General features: G+C 34.9%; 3 protein-coding genes, 1 long non-coding RNA gene and 1 pseudogene across 6 annotated transcripts; 3 read left to right on the forward strand and 2 right to left on the reverse strand.

The window, feature by feature from the left end:
• Positions 1-1,419: 1,419 nt before the first annotated feature.
• LOC125601370 lies at positions 1,420-4,805 on the forward strand (annotated as a pseudogene).
• A 692-nt stretch (positions 4,806-5,497) lies between these two features.
• Positions 5,498-6,611, forward strand: LOC111216228 (probable carboxylesterase 120). Its single transcript, XM_022720564.2, has one exon. The coding sequence runs from the start codon at positions 5,556-5,558 to the stop codon at positions 6,522-6,524; it is 969 nt and encodes a 322-aa protein (XP_022576285.2). The 5' UTR covers positions 5,498-5,555; the 3' UTR covers positions 6,525-6,611.
• Positions 6,612-9,413: 2,802 nt separating this feature from the next.
• Positions 9,414-9,958, forward strand: LOC125601360 (probable carboxylesterase 120). Its single transcript, XM_048773571.1, has 2 exons — positions 9,414-9,621; positions 9,666-9,958. The coding sequence occupies exons 1-2, from the start codon at positions 9,414-9,416 to the stop codon at positions 9,956-9,958; spliced, it is 501 nt and encodes a 166-aa protein (XP_048629528.1).
• Positions 9,959-10,533: 575 nt separating this feature from the next.
• On the reverse strand, positions 10,534-12,260 carry LOC125601359. 3 transcript variants are annotated; one of them, XR_007334211.1, is made up of 3 exons: positions 11,890-12,260; positions 11,267-11,812; positions 10,534-11,156 (listed from the first exon to the last, which is right to left on the reverse strand). It is a non-coding gene; the product is annotated as an uncharacterized LOC125601359 (long non-coding RNA). The 3 variants fall into 3 exon arrangements; XR_007334212.1 differs by having other exon boundaries at positions 10,534-11,166; XR_007334210.1 differs by having other exon boundaries at positions 10,534-11,812.
• Positions 12,261-15,252: 2,992 nt separating this feature from the next.
• Positions 15,253-18,619, reverse strand: LOC106389254 (MADS-box protein AGL42). The gene is made up of 8 exons (XM_022720567.2): positions 18,283-18,619; positions 17,973-18,189; positions 16,733-16,814; positions 16,356-16,417; positions 16,111-16,210; positions 15,791-15,832; positions 15,666-15,707; positions 15,253-15,500 (listed from the first exon to the last, which is right to left on the reverse strand). The coding sequence occupies exons 2-8, from the start codon at positions 18,152-18,154 to the stop codon at positions 15,381-15,383; spliced, it is 630 nt and encodes a 209-aa protein (XP_022576288.1). The 5' UTR covers positions 18,155-18,189; positions 18,283-18,619; the 3' UTR covers positions 15,253-15,380.
• Positions 18,620-20,973: the final 2,354 nt, after the last annotated feature.

A 20,973-nucleotide genomic window follows, 5' to 3' on the forward strand; every position in this document is an offset into this window, starting at 1 on the left:
TCGTTTAAATTTTTTTGTCAATTAATTTAGTAAAACTTCATAATACTCCCTAAATTGGTTGACTAACCACTATAAAATCGATATTCTCTAGAAAAACGGAGACAACAAAGGTTCCAAACCTCTTTGACCTTCATCATATGTTAGTGAATGATGCAACTATGCATTAAAATAGAATTTTCATTTTTTTTGAATTTTTCTCAAAATCTATGGGTTAACCCCTACAAAATATTTAATATTTTGGTAAATGCTCTATATACTAAAGCCTATGATATTTACTGTTTTTTTAATATTTCTAAACACATTCTATATTTGTATTAATGTATATTAAACTCTATTTCATGGTACATATGCGTCGTTTATTTTCGTCAATTAATTTAGTAAAACTTCATAATACTATCCAAATTGGTTGACTAACCACTATAAAATCGCTATTCTCTAGAAAAACGGAGACAACAAATGTTCCAAACCTCTTTGACCTTCATCATATGTTAGTAAAAGATGCAACTATGCATTAAAACAGAATTTTCATTTTTTAAATTTTTTTCTCAAAATCTATGGGTTAATCCCCTACGAAAATATTGAATTTTTCGGTAAATGCTCTATATACTGAAGCATATGATCTTTAGTGTTGTTTTAAAATTTCTAAACACATTCTGCATTTGTATTAATGTATATTAAACTCTATTTCATGGTACATGTGCGTCGTTTAAATTTTTTTGTCAATTAATTTAGTAAAACTTTATAATACTCCCTAAATTGGTTGACTAACCACTATAAAATCGCTATTTTCTAGAAAAATGGAGACAACAAAGGTTCCAAACCTTATTGACCTTCATCATATGTTTTAGTGAGGGATGCAACTATGCATTAAAATAGAATTTTCATTTTTTGAATTTTTCTCAAAATCTATGGGTTAATATCCCCCTACGAAATATTTTATTTTTCGGTAAATGCTCTATATACTGAAGCTTATGATCTTTACTGTTGTTTTAATATTTCTAAACATATTTTATATTTGTATTAATGTATATTAAACTCTCTTTCATGGTACATGGGCATCGTTTAAATTTTTCGTCAATTAATTTAATAAAACTTCATAATACTCCCTAAATTGGTTGACTAACCACTATAAAATCGCTATTCTCTAGAAAAACGGAGACAACAAAGGTTTCAAACCTCTTTGACCTTCATCATATGTTAGTGAGGGATGCAACTATGCATTAAAATAGAATTTCATTTTTTTGAATTTTTCTCAAAATCTATGGGTTAACCCCTACAAAATATTTAATTTTTCGGTAAATACTCTATATACTGAAGCCTATGATCTTTACTGTTGTTTTAATATTTCTAAACACATTCTATATTTGTATTAATGTATATTAAACTCTATTTCATGGTACATGTGCGTCGTTTAAATTTTTCGTCAATTAATTTAGTAAAACTTCATAATACTCCCTAAATTGGTTGACTAACCACTATAAAATCTTTATTCTCTAGAAAAACGGAGAAAACAAAAGTTCCAAACCTTTTTGACCTTCATCATCCCTTTCTTATTAAAGGAGGAGCATTGATATAAATAAACCTTGGCCTCATGTGTTTATTACATGAGTGTCATTTCCTAGGTGTCATCACCACATGCACTCTCATTTACTTTTTAAAAAACCCTTCATAAACTAGAAAAATTACAAACAAATGCCACTGGTCATTACATTATACTATGATTTCGGATTTCAAAAATAACCTTCGGATTACATTTCGATTTAAAAAAAAAACCGGAATCTAAATAAGGTAGCATATTAACTTCTTCCTAAGAGAGACTTTATGGTATGTTCGAAAATTTGGAAGTGTTTCATTTAAATAAGGCAACACAATAAGTATCTCATCTAAAGTTATGTACGCTTTAGTACAATTTTTGATTCTTTAAACGTGGTACAACTAAATTCTTTAACCTGTATCAGTACTTGGTACATCTAAAGTTCATATCAAAATTCATAAAACTAATCTTGCAACAAGCAAACTATGTTTATCATAAAACTAATCTAGAATCGTTTATCATAATGTTCATATCATAACCTATACGAATGTTCATATCAAATCGTTTTATGATATTTTTGATTCAATTCATCGAAAATAACCAATTAAATCCAAGACTTAATGCTTCAAAGTATTAAGGAAAGACAATTGAATTGTTAACGTAATCAAGGACACTAAATTCAAAGAATTGTAAAACTTACCTTAATCGATAGGGGAATGATTCTGAAATATTTTTATACATTGTTCCGTTTATATTTTATTAGACAATTACTTATGTTTCATTTAATATTATATTTATAATTTACCCGCATACAAACAAATATACAATTTAATTTTAATGGCCATATAAATTTATATTGACATACTAAAATTCTTAGCTATAATCCGTACTTTCTTTCATATATTTTTTTTACTATGACTTTAACTTTTATTATGTCTACATATTAAAAGTTATAATACTTTAATAATCTCCTCGCTCTGCGCAGGACGCGGGTTATCACCTAGTAACCTTTTTACAAACCTGTTAAGCGGTGGAAGTTTGGGTTCAATGCCCACTGCTGAAGGAGCTGTCTCTGATTTGTTTGGGAAGCCTCTCTTCTTATCCCTCTACGACTGGTTCTTGGAGGTATATGCTATTAAGACTTACTCTGATTTACATCTTAAAGTTGAGAACTTTGTTGTTTTGATTCTGTGATGTTCTTGTTTTAAAGCATGGAGAAGTTTACAAACTTGCGTTTGGTCCAAAGGCATTTGTTGTCATCTCTGATCCTATTGTTGCGGCATGTCCTCAGAGAGAACGCGTTTTCCTATGACAAGGTAATGGAGTCAGTCAGTGTCTTTGTTTTGTTTTCTTTTGGTACCACCATCAAGTAACTTTCCTTTGTGTTTTTTTTTAGGGAGTTCTTGCTGAGATCTTAGAGCCCGTCATGGGAAAAGGGTTGATACCTGCTGACCTTGATACCTAGAAGTTAAGAAGAAGAGGTAAGTAAAGCTGTTTTTGTTACTCTCTCTATGTTTATGGCCATTGATGATGATCTGTGTTGCAGCTATAACTCCTGCGTTCCATGCATTGTATTTGGAGGCCATGGTCAAAGTATTCAGCAACTGTTCTGAGAAAATGATACTGAAATTGAAATTGAAAAACTTATAGTTTTTAAATTTATACATTTTTAAACTTTTTTTTCTGGTATATTTATTTTTAATCATGCAATTAATAAAATTTTAATTTTAATTTAAAAAAAATATTTTTTCTATTTCTAAGAACTCCTAATTGGAAATCACCATTAGACACATTATTTTGACTAGAATCCTTAACTATTCAAACAAAAACAAATAAAAAAAAATAAAAATAAATTAATATAATAATGATAAGGACTCCAAGAAGGAATCCACCATTGCGGATGTTCTAATATATTATAGCCTATAAAAGCGGACAAGACCGAAGTATCAGTTTCATACACATCAGACAACTTCGAATCAAAAAGACAAACAGTCAAACAGATATGTCCGAACCATCTGAAGCCTCTGATCCTTGCGCTCTCATAGGCATCGTAAAGAATCCAGATGGCACCATCACTCGCGACCCACCAGATTCCCCTGCGTCCCAGCCGAACCTGACCTCTCCTCTCCAGTCATATCCAAAGACATCATCGTATCAGACTTCACGTGGATGCGTCTCTACCTCCCCACCGCCGCACTACGTTTGCCTAAACAAAAACTCTCTCTCGTCGTCTACTACCACGGCGGAGGCTTCATCACCGGCAGCGTCGACTTCAAACTCTACGACGACTTCTGCAACCTCATGGCGCGCGTGCTCAACGTGGTCGTCGCGTCACCTTCGTACCGGCTAGCTCCCGAGCACAGACTCCCGGCGGCGTACCACGACGGAGCGGACGCTCTGACGTTTATTAGAAAGTCCGACGACGAGTGGATCAAATCTCACGTCTATCTCTTTAACGTGTTCCTCATGGGGACAGGCTCCGGTGGTAACTTGGCTTACAGTGTCGGACATAGAGTCGCAAATGTACTTGATCCGTTATTACGTATATGTGGATTGATCTTACACCATCCGTTCTTCGGCGGGGAAGAGCGGTGCGAGTCCAAGATCAGACATGAGAACGATCGTGTTTTTCCGCCTGCTGTCGGAGACCTTTGTTGGGAGCTTTGTCTCCCTGTCGGAGAGAATAGGGACCATGCGTATTCGAATCCGACAATGGGAGATGGACTGGAGGTACTCGGAGCGTTGAAGTGGAAGGTGATGGTGTGTGGAGGAGGAGGAGATCCGATGATAGATAGGCAGAGAGATGTGGCGAAGCTGATGAAGGAGAAGGGAATTCATGTGGTGGAGTGTTTTACTGACGGCGATGTTCATGGTGCTGAGCTCGGTGATCCGTCCAAGAGTCAAACTCTGTTTGCTTCCATCAAAAGTTTCATTTCATCTACACCGTATCGTTTTTAAAAGACATCCATAAAATAAGGAGGCTTATACTAGAGGCCCATCCCCCAGCCCAATATTGTAGGCCCATTTAAGGATTACCTTTATGTATTGGTTCGTGGAAAAATTATAAATAAGAAGCCCAAGAGGCTGGCTCTCTCTCTCTCTCTCTTTTGTTAGACATGTCTCGTTTTCTCTTCTAGAACATGGCATGGACATTCCTATACTTCAATGTTGTCGAAGGCCTGCCTGTTTACTGATTTAAATAAAGGTTTATTAATGACTTTACTCAGGAGATCTGGTTTCAAGTTTTAGAGAAGGCAAATTATGCACATTAATTGTTTTGATCTCTCCCATCATTGTCGGTGTAGATTTTTAGCAAAGACAGTATCAAATGAATTAGTTGTGTCAATCTCCCCGAAAGAGATTTTAATTATAGTACATTAACGCTTTACTATCAATATGTTTGCCTGATATTTGATTTGCCAAACTTCAAATTAGTTTTGTGCATTGAATTTTCTGCGAACTTCTCAACCAACGAAAGAGACGTGCCAACTACTTGTGTACCAGAAAAAGTCTCTTGTTCTCTTTAGTGCACAAAAAGAGAAAGCAAAGAGCACTACGTTTTCCCTGGTTGCAATGTCATTGTTTCCTTTAGTGTCTCATTCTTTTTCCACTTGAGTTTTGCATTACAATGTTTCATCAAGTAAACTGTGTTAAATCATTCACATCAAATATAAGAATTATTTCAGTGTTAACTTAAAACTATGATCTGTTCTGTTATTAGTTTGCATTTTAACAAAACGAAAACATTTTATTAAGTTTCAAAAAAACATTTTATTGACAGTAATTACCTTCAAAAAAGTTTTTTTTTGTCAGCCCAAATCCTATTTTTACAAATAATTACGAAAACAATGAATTCAATTAAGTCAATTTCGGACCCACTAAACAAAGTATTAGACTATTATCCAAGCTTTTCAAGATAAAATAAATTGAAATATTTAATTGCTATTTTCTTTTTTTATTGCCTATAAAATCGGAGAAGACTGAAGGATTCAGTTTCATACACAACACAAGACTTCGAATAATGTCCGAACCATCTCCAGTCTCTGATCCTTACGCTCACATAGGCATCGTAAAGAACCCAGATGGCTCCATCACTCGCGACCCCACCAGATTCCCGTACGCCTCAGCCACACCTGACCCCTCCCCGGTAAACACCGTCGTATCCAAAGACATCACCGTGAGCCACTCAAACTCCACGTGGATGCGTCTCTACGTCCCCGTTACCGCACTAAACGACGGCGTTTCGTCTAAAAAACTCCCTCTCGTCGTCTACTACCACGGCGGAGGCTTCGTCATCTGCAGCGTCGACTTCAAACCCTTCCACGACTTCTGCAACCGTATGGCGCGTGAGCTCAACGCGGTCGTCGCGTCGCCTTCCTACCGGCTGGCTCCGGAGCACAGACTCCCGGCGGCGTACGACGACGGAGTGGACGCTCTGAGGTTTATTAGAACCTCAGACGACGAGTGGATCAAGTCTCACGCTGATCTCTCCAACGTGTTCCTCATGGGGACAAGCGCTGGTGGTAACTTGGCCTACAACGTCGGGCTCAGATCCGCCTTGGCGGACCTGAGTCCCGTACGTATCCGTGGACTGGTCTTACACCATCCGTTCTTCGGCGGCGAGGAGCGGTGCGAGTCCGAGATCAGACTTGAGCACGATCAGGTTTTTCCGCCTACTGCCGGAGACGTTTGCTGGGAGCTTTGTCTCCCTGTCGGAGCTAACCGGGATCACGAGTATTCTAATCTGACGGTGGGAGATGGACCGGTGAATATGGAGATGATCGGACGGTTGGGATGGAAGGTGGTGGTGAGTGGAGGAGGAGGAGATCCGATGATAGATAGGCAGAGAGATGTGGCGAAGCTGATGAAGGAGAAGGGAGTTGATGTGGTGGAGCGTTTTACTGACGGCGTTGTTCACGGTGCTGAGCTCGGTGATCCGACCAAGAGTACAACTCTGTTTGCTTCCATCAGAAATCTCATTTACTCTTAGAGGCCAGCCCAATATGTTAGGCCCATTTAAAGGTTACCTTAATGTATTGGTTTGTGGAAAAGTTATAAATAAGAAAAATATTAGACATCTCTGGTTTTCTCTTGTGGAACTTGGCATCGACATTTCTATTCTCCAATGTTGTGGGAAGGCCTATTTAGTGGTCTGAACTCTGAATAAAGGGTTTATTAATGGTTTTACTTAGTTGATCGTCTTAGAGAAGACAAGTATACAGATTAATAGAGAAAGATTTGTAATGATTATTCAGCATAATACAAAGAGTATTGTTAAGCATGAATTTCATAAAACGATTTAGAGTAATACAGTTATATTTAAATTCTCATAAAGTATGTAAAATTCTTATAATTTTTGTAATTTTTCTTATCATTTATAATAATATGATTGTACTCCAATGTTCCACACTTGGACGAACAAGGGCGCAAATGGATGCTCCTTTGGAGACCACTTACTTGTATAATGAGTTATAAGTTATTTGAAGGGTTTTGAAAACAGATTGTATTCTCTCTTTTATACAGCCAGATTGTATTCTCTTGTTAATTGTGTAAGTATTAAAATTATAAAATAATATTACAAATGATCTCCTCAGACTATATGATTATAAATATATAAACGTAATGTATTATATTTAAGGAGTTGTTAAGGAGTTGCGTAAACTTCAAAAGCGAGAACAAGTGCAAAGAAGATTTGGTCGCGGTGGTGGCCAAGGCGGAAGTCGGTTAGGTCGTGGAGGAGGTGGGGGTAGATTTGGTGGCGGTGGTGGTGGTGACAGAGGCCACCGATGAACACAACTCTATAGTTTCACTACTATTACTGCTTTCTTGCTGTGGATAAATCTGTTATTTGTTTTCTTGTTTTCTTCTTTTGAACAACTCAAGGGACTCTTTTGTTTTTCCACTAATTTGTGTAATATAATGATGATAAAATTATGAATTCATCAGTTACACTTTCTTCGTAGTGAATGATTTCATATGGTATAATTATAGTTAAATTGCTCTCCATTTCAACTGTTGGTAAAATGGTAACCTGATCAGCAGAATGCTTGTGGAATTGATGTGATCTGTGTGAACATAATGTATCTTGCAAGTTTGGACTAGTCAATGAAGGACAAAAGTTACCTACCGTTTATGTATTCTTGCAAATTCTCCATTCTTTTTAGTCCTGTTCGGAACTACGGTAGGCGCTACTCGAACGGTAACCCCATACCTAGCGAATTACCGAAATATCAGTAATATTCGAAGATTACGTGGGGTCTAATTTTAAATACAATTTAATATATTTATAATATATTTAGATAATTTTAAATATGATGACACATATTCTTAGACATAATTATATAATTTATATATATAAATTTAAACAACTTCTTTTTGATTAGTCGAATATCTAGATTATGGTGTGTTTGGTACGAAAAAATTCTTAAATGAAGTAATTATGTGTTTGTTTTGAGTTTGATAGATAATTATAATTATTTAGTAATGAATCATTACAAAAAATCTGTCAATAATGATTAAAAATAATTAACCGTGTTTCAACTTTATATAGACGGAAAAAAAATTAGGCGGTCTAGGCGGAAATTAGGCGGAAATTAAGCGGTCAACGCAGAAATTAGACGGTGTTACGTGGGTCAACGCGTATCAACGCCTAGCTACACTGATTTGGGCATATTCACCGCGGTCAAACTCCGAACAACTACTAAACGACCGCGTTTTTGAACATGGCTTTTTAGTATAGCCGGTAATTCTTCTGCGTGCTTGAATTTAAACACAATTCTATATATAAGCGTAAATCTTTTTTTTTTAATCAAAATGCGTAAACTCTTATATATATGCGCAAATCTAAGGGTAGATTAAGGCTTTCTTATATTTGCCTGATATATGATTTTTCCAAACTTCAAATTAGTTTTGTGCATTGAATTTTTCTGCGACTTCTCAACCAATGAAAGAGACTTTGTGAACCCATAAAATGTCTCTTGTTTTAGTGCACAAAAAAAAAAGAAAGCACAGAGGACTAAGTCATTGTCGTTGGTTAGTCTCATTCTTTCTCCAATTCAGTTACATTACAATATTTCATCAAGTAAGTTGTGCTAAATCATTAACATTAGTCTCATCTTTCTCCAATTCAGTAACATTACAATATTTCATCAAGTAAATTGTGTTAAATCATTCACATTAGTCTCATTCTCTCTCCATTTCAGCTACATTACAGTAAGAAAATTGTGTTAAATAATTCACATCAAATATATAAATGATAACAGTGTTAATTAACGTAAAACTATGATATGTTCTGTTGTTAGTTTGCATTTTAACAAAATGTAAACATTTTATTTACTGTAATTAACCTTCAAAAGAGTTCTTTCTCAACACAAATCCAATTTTATAGTAGTTACGACACCAAAGAATTCAGTTAGGTAACTTTTTCGGATCCAACAAAGTACTTTGTTTAGACTATTATTCAAGCTTTTCAAGCAAAAAGTCAAATTTTACACCGTAATTCAATAAAAAATTATACACATATTCAAGCTTTTCATGAATAAAATAATATTCAAATAATTTAATTACTAATAATATTATAGCCTATAAAAGCAGACAAGAATGAGGGTATCATTAACTCCGGTCTCTTACCCGATGTTCTTAACTCATGATTTGATACTTTTTTAATTTTTGTTTTTTTTTTATATTTTTCGGCTAAAAGACGACTTTTATATCTCTTATTCAAAAGACGATTCTTAACTTTTCTTAGCTAAAATCTAAGAAAAAATAAAAATCGTGTCTTAGCCGAAACTAAGAACCCCAGTTAATAGACCGGGGTTAAAGATGGTCTAGTATCAGTTTCATACACAACAGAAGACTTCGAATCCAAAAGACATCAGATATGTCCGAACCATCTCCTGATCCTTGCCCTCTCATAGGCATCGTTAAGAATCCAAATGGCTCCATCACTCGCGACTCTACCAGATTCCCACGCGTCCCCGCCACACCTGTTCCGTCTCCGCAAAACCCCTTCGTCGTAACCAAAGACATCACCGTACGCCATTCAAACTCCACGTGGATGCGTCTCTACGTCCCCACTACCGCACTAGGTTCATCTCAGAACCCCCTCTCGTTGTCTTTTACCACGGCGGAGGTTTCATTGTCTGCAGCGTCGACTTCACACTCTACGACGACTTCTGCAACCTCATGGCGCGTGAGCTCAACGTGGTCGTCGCGTCCCCTTCGTACCGTCTAGCTCCCGAGCACAGACTCCCGGCGGCTTACGTCGACGGACTCGACGCTCTGAGGTTTATTAGAATGTCCGAAGACGAGTGGATCAAATCTCACGTCGATCTCTCCAACGCGTACCTCATGGGGACAAGTACCGGTGGTAACTTGGCTTACAACGTTCGCGGATTATTGTGGATTGATCTTACACCATGTTAGATTTGAGTTTAATTATGGGTTTCCAATGATTTTATCCCTTTATATATTACTAGGGGTTAGCCCGCTACGGGCGGGGTTAATTACTTTACATTTATATTTTTTTGTAAAATTTGGTGCAACTTGATTTGTAAAAGATCATGGTCTTCATTTTGTCACCAGCTTAATCCATATAACCGTTTTGTTTATTTGGGAGTTTTGTGTGATGGAATGAACCGTGATATATAGAGTTTATTTTGCAAGCCTATTTAGCTTTTGATGCTAGTTGGAGAACAAATGATTTATGATATTTATTTTGGTGTGTTTTTTTTGTACATAGTCTTTGTGGAGATGTATTTCTATATTTTCAGTTCGTAAGTGATGAAGAATATTTTCTATAAAAAAAAGAAGTGATGAAGGAGTTGTTGAAAGCACTTAAGTAAAAATGTGGAACATATGAAAATTTGAAAATGTTTATGTTCTTTTTTTGCATAAACACGATAATAAATTATTGACTTGCCTTTTTTCCTTGTTAATGATGATGCTTGGTGGTCTATTATCCATTGTATAAACTTATAACAATTTTTAAACGATATATATTGAAAGAACAAAATTATTTCGTTAAAATAACACTATTTCAATTATATACAAAAATGAATCCTCATGAATTTCAAGAGGGAACTACATGGAGCACAAAAATGGAGCACGTAGACACTTAAAGTTATATACAAAAGCAAGAAAAAACTTGGCCAAGAACACTAAAGGGAACGTCATCATCTTTTTAAACAACTATCCTATAAGACCCTCAAGCTCTAAAAGGCTTCTGCAGTCAAACTACAACACCATTGCTTCTCCGCCGGAGGAGCCGCGTCACCATTTCGTCAGCCGACAAGAAACAAACAACAACCACCAAAACGTTATCAAATGTATTTAGCCTTGAAGCCTCTAAAGCAAGCTCTGTCACTTCTTCTTGACTTGTCAAAACGTCCCAAATCCCCTCACATCTCATTATCAGAAACTCGTCTTCCTCTGTTAACGTATATGTTTGATCTCTGGCTATGCGATGTCCTAATCGCCTAGAGCTTGTGTGACTTATAGAATGCCGTTTAAGTAACCGTCATTGACAAAGCTTCCACTCTTGTTCTTTCTGGTAAGTAGATTGGTCTCGTCTTGAGACATATTTATTGCTTCACATTCTTACAGAGAACAGCTCTGCAATCCCCTGCATTTGTCTCAAGAAACAGAGAACAACAATCATGAGCAAACAAACCAACACTTAAAATCGAATCTTAGTGACTATGAGATGGGTTTGGTCGAAGCAAGCAAACATACCTTCCAAAAAGGGCAGCAAGGTGTGGTACAGGAAAAAGAGCCCGGAAGAAGAGCCGACGTAACACAAATAACATTGGCAAATATGGACTATGATCACGTCATCCCATTGATTTCTAAGGTTTTCTTTGGAATAATAAATCGAATATAATATTATCTATAGATTGTGTACATTGTTTTCTCTCAGTACTAAGAAGCTAACTTCAACACAACCACGAGTAGTAGTTTCTGACTGGTTTCATAAAATCAGAGCACTCTTTTTTTCCTTATTGATACTTATTTTGTTGCATTTTCTGGCTTATTTCCCAACTTCCCCACCCGTAAATGTTTTCCACTATAATTCGTTCCTCTATTCAGAAACCAGATACAATACAAAGACCAATTAAAAGATTAACTATAGAGAGATTATGATCTCATGAGGGGGAGGATTATCTACTTTATCTTTGGAGAGACATGTGATTAGTTGTTGCTGTTCTTCAGTAGTAAGTGTGTCCTTTAGGTACATCGTAGCAGCTGCAGCTTCATCGTGCCCGCCTTTCCATGTCAATCCTTGAGTTATGGCATCCAAAGCGTTACAACTTTAGAAATTTAGTATCAGAAACGAAAGAACGTTTATGTCTACATACCTGTCACGAAGCAGACAGCCTTTGCCAATTTTGATATCCACATCATCATTCTCCTTCTCGAGATATTGGTATTAGACCAGCAACCTTACAAAGTACACCTAGGAGAGTTCATCATTCATATATAGTGTATGAGATAGGTGAGGAACGCTTGAAAGCTGGACAGATGAATTTATTGCTATGAATGAATGCCATCAACCACATCAAATCTTTAATCGCAGAGGAGTGGATGATTGGAGTAATTTTGACGGTTTCAGAAAGGCGGAGGTAGCTATGAGAGTTTCGACCATAGAGGAGAGAGAGGTCGAAAACGTTTTAACTTTTAAGCAATGGGTTATTGACCTAATTTAAACGGACAACAATATAAGCATTTGTAATGGGCCAACGAAAAAGCATAAGTTCACTTCGTTTCCTAAAATCAAAAGACGGCTGAATGTTAAAAAGCAGGAGTACACGTGTCATGTTTTGCCCCTCAGTCCTTGCTGATGTGGACACCTTAAGGAGAGACCCAAGCCAACTTTATTATATAAATGCTTAGAGCAACTGCAACGGTGATTTTAGATGAGTCCTTACCATTAATCCTTAGCATTATTTCAATATAATATTATTATTTTGGTTTAATTAGCTAGGGATCAATCCTTCAAGAAGGATTGGAAGGACTCAATCCTTAATACACGTGTCTCTCTCTATCTCTCCTCCCACGCTCTCTCTCTCGATCTCTCCTTGCTCCATCATCTCCCACCATGATCCTATCTCTCTCTCTCTCTCTTTACTTCATTTCTCTCACTCGGACACTGCAAATTGCCAGTCGAGATTTGTCACCGCCTGTTTTATAATTCCTCTTCTCCCTTTTCGTTTTTTCCCCGTATCAATGGATCCTACAATTCCTCTTCAATCATATTTGTGAGTTTGTTTTGGTGTTACTGCAATCATGACGTGGGTTGTGTAGCTACTTAAATTGGTGCTGGAAGAGTTCTCTTTCCCTTTCTCTGCACTAGATACTGCATTGAAGTTAGGATTTTTAGCTATGCTATTGGGGATATCGTGTTTTGTGTGTGTTGAATTGGCAGGAGGGTACTCTGACTTTGGTTGAAATTTTCATATGTAGTCTTGCTTTGTTTTCTCTTCATAAAGTTTTGTCCTTTCTATGGTGAACGTGAAGCTCTTTTTCTGTTTTATCTGGATTCTGTTATCAGTCAAAAATCTCATGAAATGAAATTGCATAAATCTTATTAGGTGTTTGAAAAAGCTTGAATCTTTCATGTGTTGTTCCTTGAAGTTAGGTTGTTAAAGAAATTAGAATTTTTGCTAAGGTTTTTTTTTTTTAAATGACTTGTTTGTGTCTGGCAGGGGAAGTGAAATGGCTCTTATCAATTTGGAAGCTCATGTGTTGCTGCTCAGTGGGGGATTCGTCGTCCTCATGTTGCAGTCAAAGCTTCTTTTTATCCAACCAGATTGGAATCTCACCATGACAAGTAAGAGTCTTTAACTTTACCATGCCTTAATTTGTTGAGATTGCTTCTTCCCATTGCATATAGTTGCTGTAAAGTGTTTAGTCTTACTGCTTTGTAAAGTTTCATGTATCTGAGAGGCTAATGAAGTTGTCTTTATTTTGATATAACCTTCAGCAGTTGCATCAGCCAAATAAATTGTTTGGGAGCTTCACAGTCGAGTATGTTTTCACATGGCTCCTTGCCCTTCTTGTCACTTGTAATGGGACAGTCCCGTAATTCACATTCTCGTAGAGGAGCTCGCTTCACCGTTAGGCCTTAGGTTGAGTAAACAAAATATACTTTTGAGTTTATGTCGTGGATCCCAATAACGTCGGAACGTTACGGATGCAGTGGAAGTGAATGGAGGGATTATTGTGTCGGTGGTGAAGGAGGAAGATTGGTTTAAGAAGCAGAGGAGCCGAGTGAAAGTGATTGACTATGGCGAATCTGTCATCATGCCTGGTCTTGTTGATGTGTAAGTTTGATCTTAAACCACATCACCAAGGACTCGGTTCTGTGTAGTTTATGCTTCCTTCTGGAACAATGGCTGCTGCTGCTGGTAATCAAATCATGTTTCAATTACTTTGAGTTTCGGTACTTAAACATTGGCTCTTTCTTTGAAAGTTAGTTTCCTAGTAAAGTTGGCTCTTTCCTTGACCAATGAAACATGAACTCTTTCTTTTTTTTTGAACTTCATGAATACAAAACGCTAAGGACTCTAATTCAAGTAACACCATTGGACTTGATTCTTTTGATTAAGTCCTTAACTATTCAAAAAAAAAAAACCAAAAATTTTTAATGTTTTAATAATGCTAAGGACTCTAATTAGAGTAACACCATTGCATATGCTCTTATATTGTTGTCCGTTTAAATTAGGTCAATAACCCATTGCTTAAAAGTTAAAGTTCACTTCGTTTCCTAAAATCAAAAGACGGCTGAATGTTAAAAAGCAGGAGTACACGTGTCATGTTTTGCCCCTCAGTCCTTGCTGATGTGGACAACTTAAGGAGAGACTCAAGCCAACTTTATTATATAAGATTTAATGTCCCTTAGAATTTCTTATGTTGGATATATATCCCTAATACACCATCTGTTTGCGGCCAAGAGCGGTGCGAGTGGGAGATCAGACACGAGAACACGATCATGTTTTTCCGCCTACTGTCGGAGACCTTTGCTGGGAGCTTTGTCTCCCTGTGGGAGCTAACCGGGATCACGAGTATTCGAATCAGACGGTGGGAGATGGATCACGGGATCATGAGGAAAAATCCAACGGTTGGGATGGAAGGTGATGGTGTGTGGAGGAGGAGATCCGATGGTAGATAGGCAGAGAGGTGTGGCGAATTTGTTTAAGGAGAAGGGAGTTGATGTGGTGGAGCGTTTCACCGACGACGGTGTTTACGGTGCTGCCGAGCTCGGTGATCCGTCCAAGAGCCAAGCTCTGCTTGCTTCCATCAGAAATTTGATTTCCTCCCCTGCACCGTTACATTTTTCTTTAAAATCCATACCATTAAAGAAGGCCAAATTGCTGATGACCCTTAAAGATTGAAGTGTTTAGACCAGCTCAATAACCCATTGATATATTACCTTCATGTATTGGTTTGTGTAAAGATTATATAAATATGATTAATAGTGGAGGCTCTCTCTTGTCTTACACATCTCTTGCTTTCTCTTTTGACATCTCAGAGTCTTATATTGGATGTATACATCTTAGAGTCAGCCCTGCATGGACATTATGTTCCATTAATGTTCCACCTTTTGACGCACTAGGGCATACAGATGCTTCTTTGGAGACCATTTACCTGTATAGTGAGCTATAGGAAGCTAATTGAAGGGTTTTGAATATAAGATGGTATTCTCTTATTAGTTGTATAAGGATTAAAATCATAAGATAATATTACAAATCATTAACTCGCAATTTATTGAAGAATTTTACAGATTTGATGATGAAAATACAAACATAAAATATTATATTGTTTTGGTTAAAGAACATATAAGATAATGTTATTTGCAGTGCTTCTCTGGCAAACCGATGACTAAATCAGTTTCTACTTCCAAATTAAGATCTATGACTCTGAATTTCTCTTGTTGATCAGTCGACCCTCTCCATGGTTCTAAAACAGTCTGTTCATAACATAGATTGCATTGGAGTCAACCACACAAAGATAGCATCATATATAATTTTCTACATTTGAATAAATTGTAAGCAAAACTAGGTGAAAAAATCTCACTTTTGTTTTTGAAATGGGCTATATATATATATATGAATCGGAAAGAGAGATGAATTACCTTTTGATGTAACCGGACGTTCTCTTCTAACAATTGTTTCTCCTGAAACGAAGCCATGTTATCTCACATTTATAGAGAATGCTAATAAGCAAAACTATTAACATATATAACATATTGCATTGCACCTTTGCTTTTAGCTTCTCCAATTGCTCCCTGAACAATTGCGCCTATAACCATTCCAACTATTTTCATTACCATGATAAAAACACTAATACAGAAATTACACACAAGTCTGGAACGATGTTGATAAAGTTATTGACATATGTCGCTAAATCACCGCAAAAAATTCCGTGTCCAAGTTGTTATTTGTAAATGAGGTTAATAACTCATAGCTACACGGTTGAGATGGGAAATTATTAATTTCAACATGCATGTATATATATATATATATTTGCATTGTGGCATCATCATTCATATATACCAATATATATTGATGAAAACATACCTTTTTTGCTCGGACCTTGGCCAAACTTCTTTGGAGTTGACTATCAATTTCTTGAAGCTCTTCTAGAGAACACGAAGCAAGTTCTTGACCCAGTAGCTTCCTATACACACGCAAAAGAGAGTGTATGATTGCATAATTTTGTTAAAACTCTATTAACGTAAATTAATGCTAATAGCATTACAAGTGAAAATAAACAATCAAAAAGGTGGCAACAATAAGGAAAAACAAAGGCTAAGACATGATACCGCTTGTGAAATTCAAGGAGTTCAATCTTTGTGATCATGTGGCTTGCTTCTTCCTTTAATCGCTACATAACGCCAACAGCATGAAACCATAGGACGCAATAGAAGTAAAACAACATCAATATATAATTTTTTTTAATTTACGGCCAATATAAACTGTTTAACAGTTAGATCAGCGTTTTGATGTTAAAAAAAACTGTTGAACAATCTTTGTCCCATCGATTCTGTATATGTACACACTGTTGAACATATCTACATTGTACAAACTGCTGACATATCACAAGATTTGGTTTTGGTAGGGCATGAGAAAAAAAATCAATATCATTAAACCATGTAAATATCTATGACATAATATAGACCAAAATAGTTTGGTAACAAACCTGGACGTAAATTTCTGAGTCATGGTTGTTGGTTTCATGATCTTTTGTGTACTTGCGGTAACGTTCGATCGTCTTCCACATGCTGATGATCAAACATAGACAAATTATAGAATCCACAGATCTATATATCTCGCTTAAAAAAGATATGTAATTAAATCTGAGGTTTAAATATAAGACGTGCATCTTCTAGCAACAAAATATTAAAATGTAGTTTATTTGATTTTTAAGTAAAGATTCACCTCCAGATCTCTCAAAGTTGTACGTACTACAATGTCTTTTGACTGCTGGTTAATAGCATCTATATAGCTAACTATAAACCCATCCCATTCGAATTCATCATCATGCCTTTTCTTATAATGTCTAAATCGATGAACTCCTTTTTGCAATTTTGGCCAAAATCAAATAATTGAATCTAGAACCTCTAATCTATATGAAAAACTATAATTGACAACATCTGCTAGCATAGAGAAAAACAACCACGTTTAACGTTATACATCTACTTGGATATATTACAGCACAAAGCTTTGATTGGTTTCTTCTTAGATGTATAATTAAGTATTAGTCCAAGAAATACATGATATATATATATATATATATAGACAGGGGAAATCTATGTATAAACTGCACATCCGAATCAAATGAAGAAGAGCACACATAATTAAGTCATATGGCTACAAAAGTGGAGCCCAAATAAAGATACAACGAAACCAAAACTATAGTACGCAACCTAATAGGGGCAAGAAAAAAATAAAACATATTTATAATTTTATATTATCAATATATATATGGATGGGTAAAAAATTGTACAAGTTGGTACGGATATCACACTAAATAACCATCTAAATTATAGTCTTAATCCATTTAGAGCTAGTTCCAATGTTGTTTTATGTTCATAATTTCAATAAAATTTTGGAAACCCTAGACATACACACTATAGTTAATTAGACAAAAAAAAGTTCAGGTAGATCAGAAAATGTGAGTTTGTATATATTTCTCAATAAGTGACTATTATATAAATATAGAAAATGAAATCATATTATTATAGGAAGAGAGAAGAAGTAAATCTTTAGGCTTCAGACAAGGATCGAATCTCATCAAGTAACAAATCTAAGATAGTAGCTTTATTCAATTACGATTCAGAAAAATTCAGACCAGACACATAACCTAAAAAGCCTAATTAACCAAATAAAAAGTACAGAAATAGTAAAAGAAAGTAAATTCAAGGATAAAGAAGACATACTCAGAGTTGGAAAATTCGTAAAGCCTTCCTCTCTGAGAGAAAACAATGAGAGAAACTTGAGCATCACAGAGTACTGAGAGCTCATAAGCTTTCTTCAGCAAACCATTTCTTCTTTTTGAGAAAGTCACTTGTCTACTCGTCGCGTTTTCTATTTTCTTCATCTCTATCTTTCCTCTCACCATTTTTCTTCTTTTGACTTTTTTTCTTCTTTTTATTCCTGGCACAAGATCGGTAAAAAAGATTGGAACCTTAAACCAGCCAATGACCAGTTAACATAACCAGAGTCATAAAAGAGAGAGAAGGATCTCACCGAAGAGAGAGAAAGATCAAGTGTCGGCAGAGAAAATGAAGAAGAGATAAGCTAATATATAGTGAAGAAAATTTTAATTTAAGACTAAGATATCTCAGGAAATGGTAAATTTTAAAGATACGTGGATAAATTAAAGGAAGACATCAAAGTTGAGGAGGAGAAGCAAGAGCTGAAACTCAACAAAAATGGAAAGAGAAAAAGGAAAACTGGGAACTTTTAGGAACCCTAGAATGATTTGTGAGGAAAGGAAAGGGCAAATTTCTCAATGTTTTACTAATTTCTTTTGGTATGGGTCACAATGAAATAATGTTATTTTCATTTCTTTTTATTTTTGATAATAATAAAATTGTCAATTATGTATAGAATATTTCGATTTTCTGTCCATATCTTCTCCTCACCACATAGTCGAATAATTAGATGCCAATAAAGAAGAAACAGGATAATTCTTGTTTTCTTTCATCGGTCTGAAAAAACAACCAGATTTTCTTTAAAATAATTCATATATTTGTTGTGAGGGAATAACACTTATTGTTGTGCACCAATTATAGTATTTCAACTTTTGATAAAACAATTGAGAAAGACGATTGAGGCATGTTCAAAATGTTATATTAGAATAATGGCCGTACGAAATAAACTATTTAAATATAAAAATATAGAAGTATTAGGAAAGATCCATATGCCTTGTGCCTTATAGTCGTCGAAAAAACATATTCATTACCCTGTTTTGGTTAATTTTAACGAGGCAAGAAAGACGAATATCTGAAAGTCACTAAATTAGGAAATTTTGGGAGAGAGAATCTGAGAAAGAGTGAGGAGATGTGAGGAATATTTGAAAAAAGAAAAAGGTTTGTGCTTGAACTTTTTACTACAGTATGTCCTGGTTAAAAGAACAAACAATATACTTATATATATATATATATATATATATATATATATCACCCAAAAATAATCTTAAATATCCCATATATATTAATTGAGAAACATTACAACTTCTTTTTGTATTTATGTGTCATCACAAAGATGATTTTTAGAATCACTAGAGAAATAAGTTGGTCCATCTAATTATATAATAAGTTTTTATTAAAGTAACAATAAATTCATTATTAATAAATATGTCATAATAAATCAGTGTTATAAAAAATAATAAATTCAATATTAATGTTCTTTATTATTTCTTTAAATAAAAGTTATAGAATTGCCTAATATGCTTAAAATAAATATGACAATTAATGACTTTGAAAAAATAAAAATTTAATAAAAATTAGTGTATCTTCTATCATATTTGTTTAATTTTAAATTATTAAAATAAATTAAGCAATTGTATTAACTATATAATAAAATTTAGATTTTTGGTATATGTTATATTTTGAATTTTTTTAAACGACTATAATTACTAAAACTATTAAAAGTCTCACATTCAAATTTTGTGATCCATGATTTTAAATTTTTGTTATAACAAAATACATATGATTACAAAATCATATAAGTAAAATATCTAATTTAATTAACTATTAATATATATATATATATATATATATCATTTTAAATTAAACTATATACCATATATAATACATAAATATTTTAATTTTCCTAAACAATTTTTTTCCTCTTGAGATTAAAATGATATTTTCCTCTTGAGATTAAAACCCATTTCTACTATATGCCTCTCTCTTATTGGTCAGTTTGTTTTCCTAAACAATTTTTTTTAGTGTTTCAAAAAAAAACATTTTTTTTTTTTGCTTTTAGATACCCAATGCAAGTATCAACCAATGTGGTTGCTCTAATAAAATATTTGAGAAAAAAAATTCTATAAAATATATAATTATCAAGAAAGCGAGAAAATCAATGCGTGATCACCTCTTAACCCTTCTCCCAATTCCACCATCGTGCAAACATCGAAGTTCTATCTTATTATATCTACATGCCCCGTTTCCTTTGAGCGAGGTACAAGCCCATGTGGTTCTTGTAAGAGAGTATATGATAACTTATCATTTTTTAGTTTCAAAAAAGAAAAAAAACTTGTCATTTTTACTTGTTAGTAAAGTCCTAAACCAATGTCAATCTCTTCAAAATACACGACTTTCCTAGCAGCACCGTTGAACATAAGTTTTTAATTCTTATATTTTTAGTGTTGCAAGAGCCCTAAAATTATGGATACTGGTGCCAATTTTTTTAGCTTTACTATAAAGGTACTAAAATGTGTGAATTATTTATTTATTTTACTTTTTGGGTTCCAGTTAGTGTGAATCTTCAAGAGTGTATAACCCCAACACAGACATGTAAATTGATAAATACAGTGTATTATGCACGAGTTTATACAAAGATGGATGTCTATTAAAAACAGCAGCATCAATGTAGATAAGAAATCAATTCAAATCTTCGATAAAAAACCTTGTCCCAAAGACTTATACTTGTACATGGAAATTACATGTATCAGAAACGTTTAATGCTTTGAAGTATTAACTAAATATTGAAACAAGCTACGCTATATCAAATATGGCGAGAGAGGAACAACTGTCGCCATGGCGAAGCTGCAACTCCTTGGACACGGCAAGCTTGTATAATTGATAAGAATGTCAGAAAAAGAATCTCTTCACTTTGCGAGGAAGGTCAGAAAATACGAGGACGGACTCCGGCTCTGGTTTGCCACACGGCAATCAATACTTTGAGCAATAAGAAAGCGTGGTGGGC

The sequence above is a fragment of the Brassica napus genome, unplaced genomic scaffold (genome assembly GCF_020379485.1).
Source record: "Brassica napus cultivar Da-Ae unplaced genomic scaffold, Da-Ae ScsIHWf_2536;HRSCAF=3277, whole genome shotgun sequence".
Classification (NCBI taxonomy): domain Eukaryota; kingdom Viridiplantae; phylum Streptophyta; class Magnoliopsida; order Brassicales; family Brassicaceae; genus Brassica; species Brassica napus.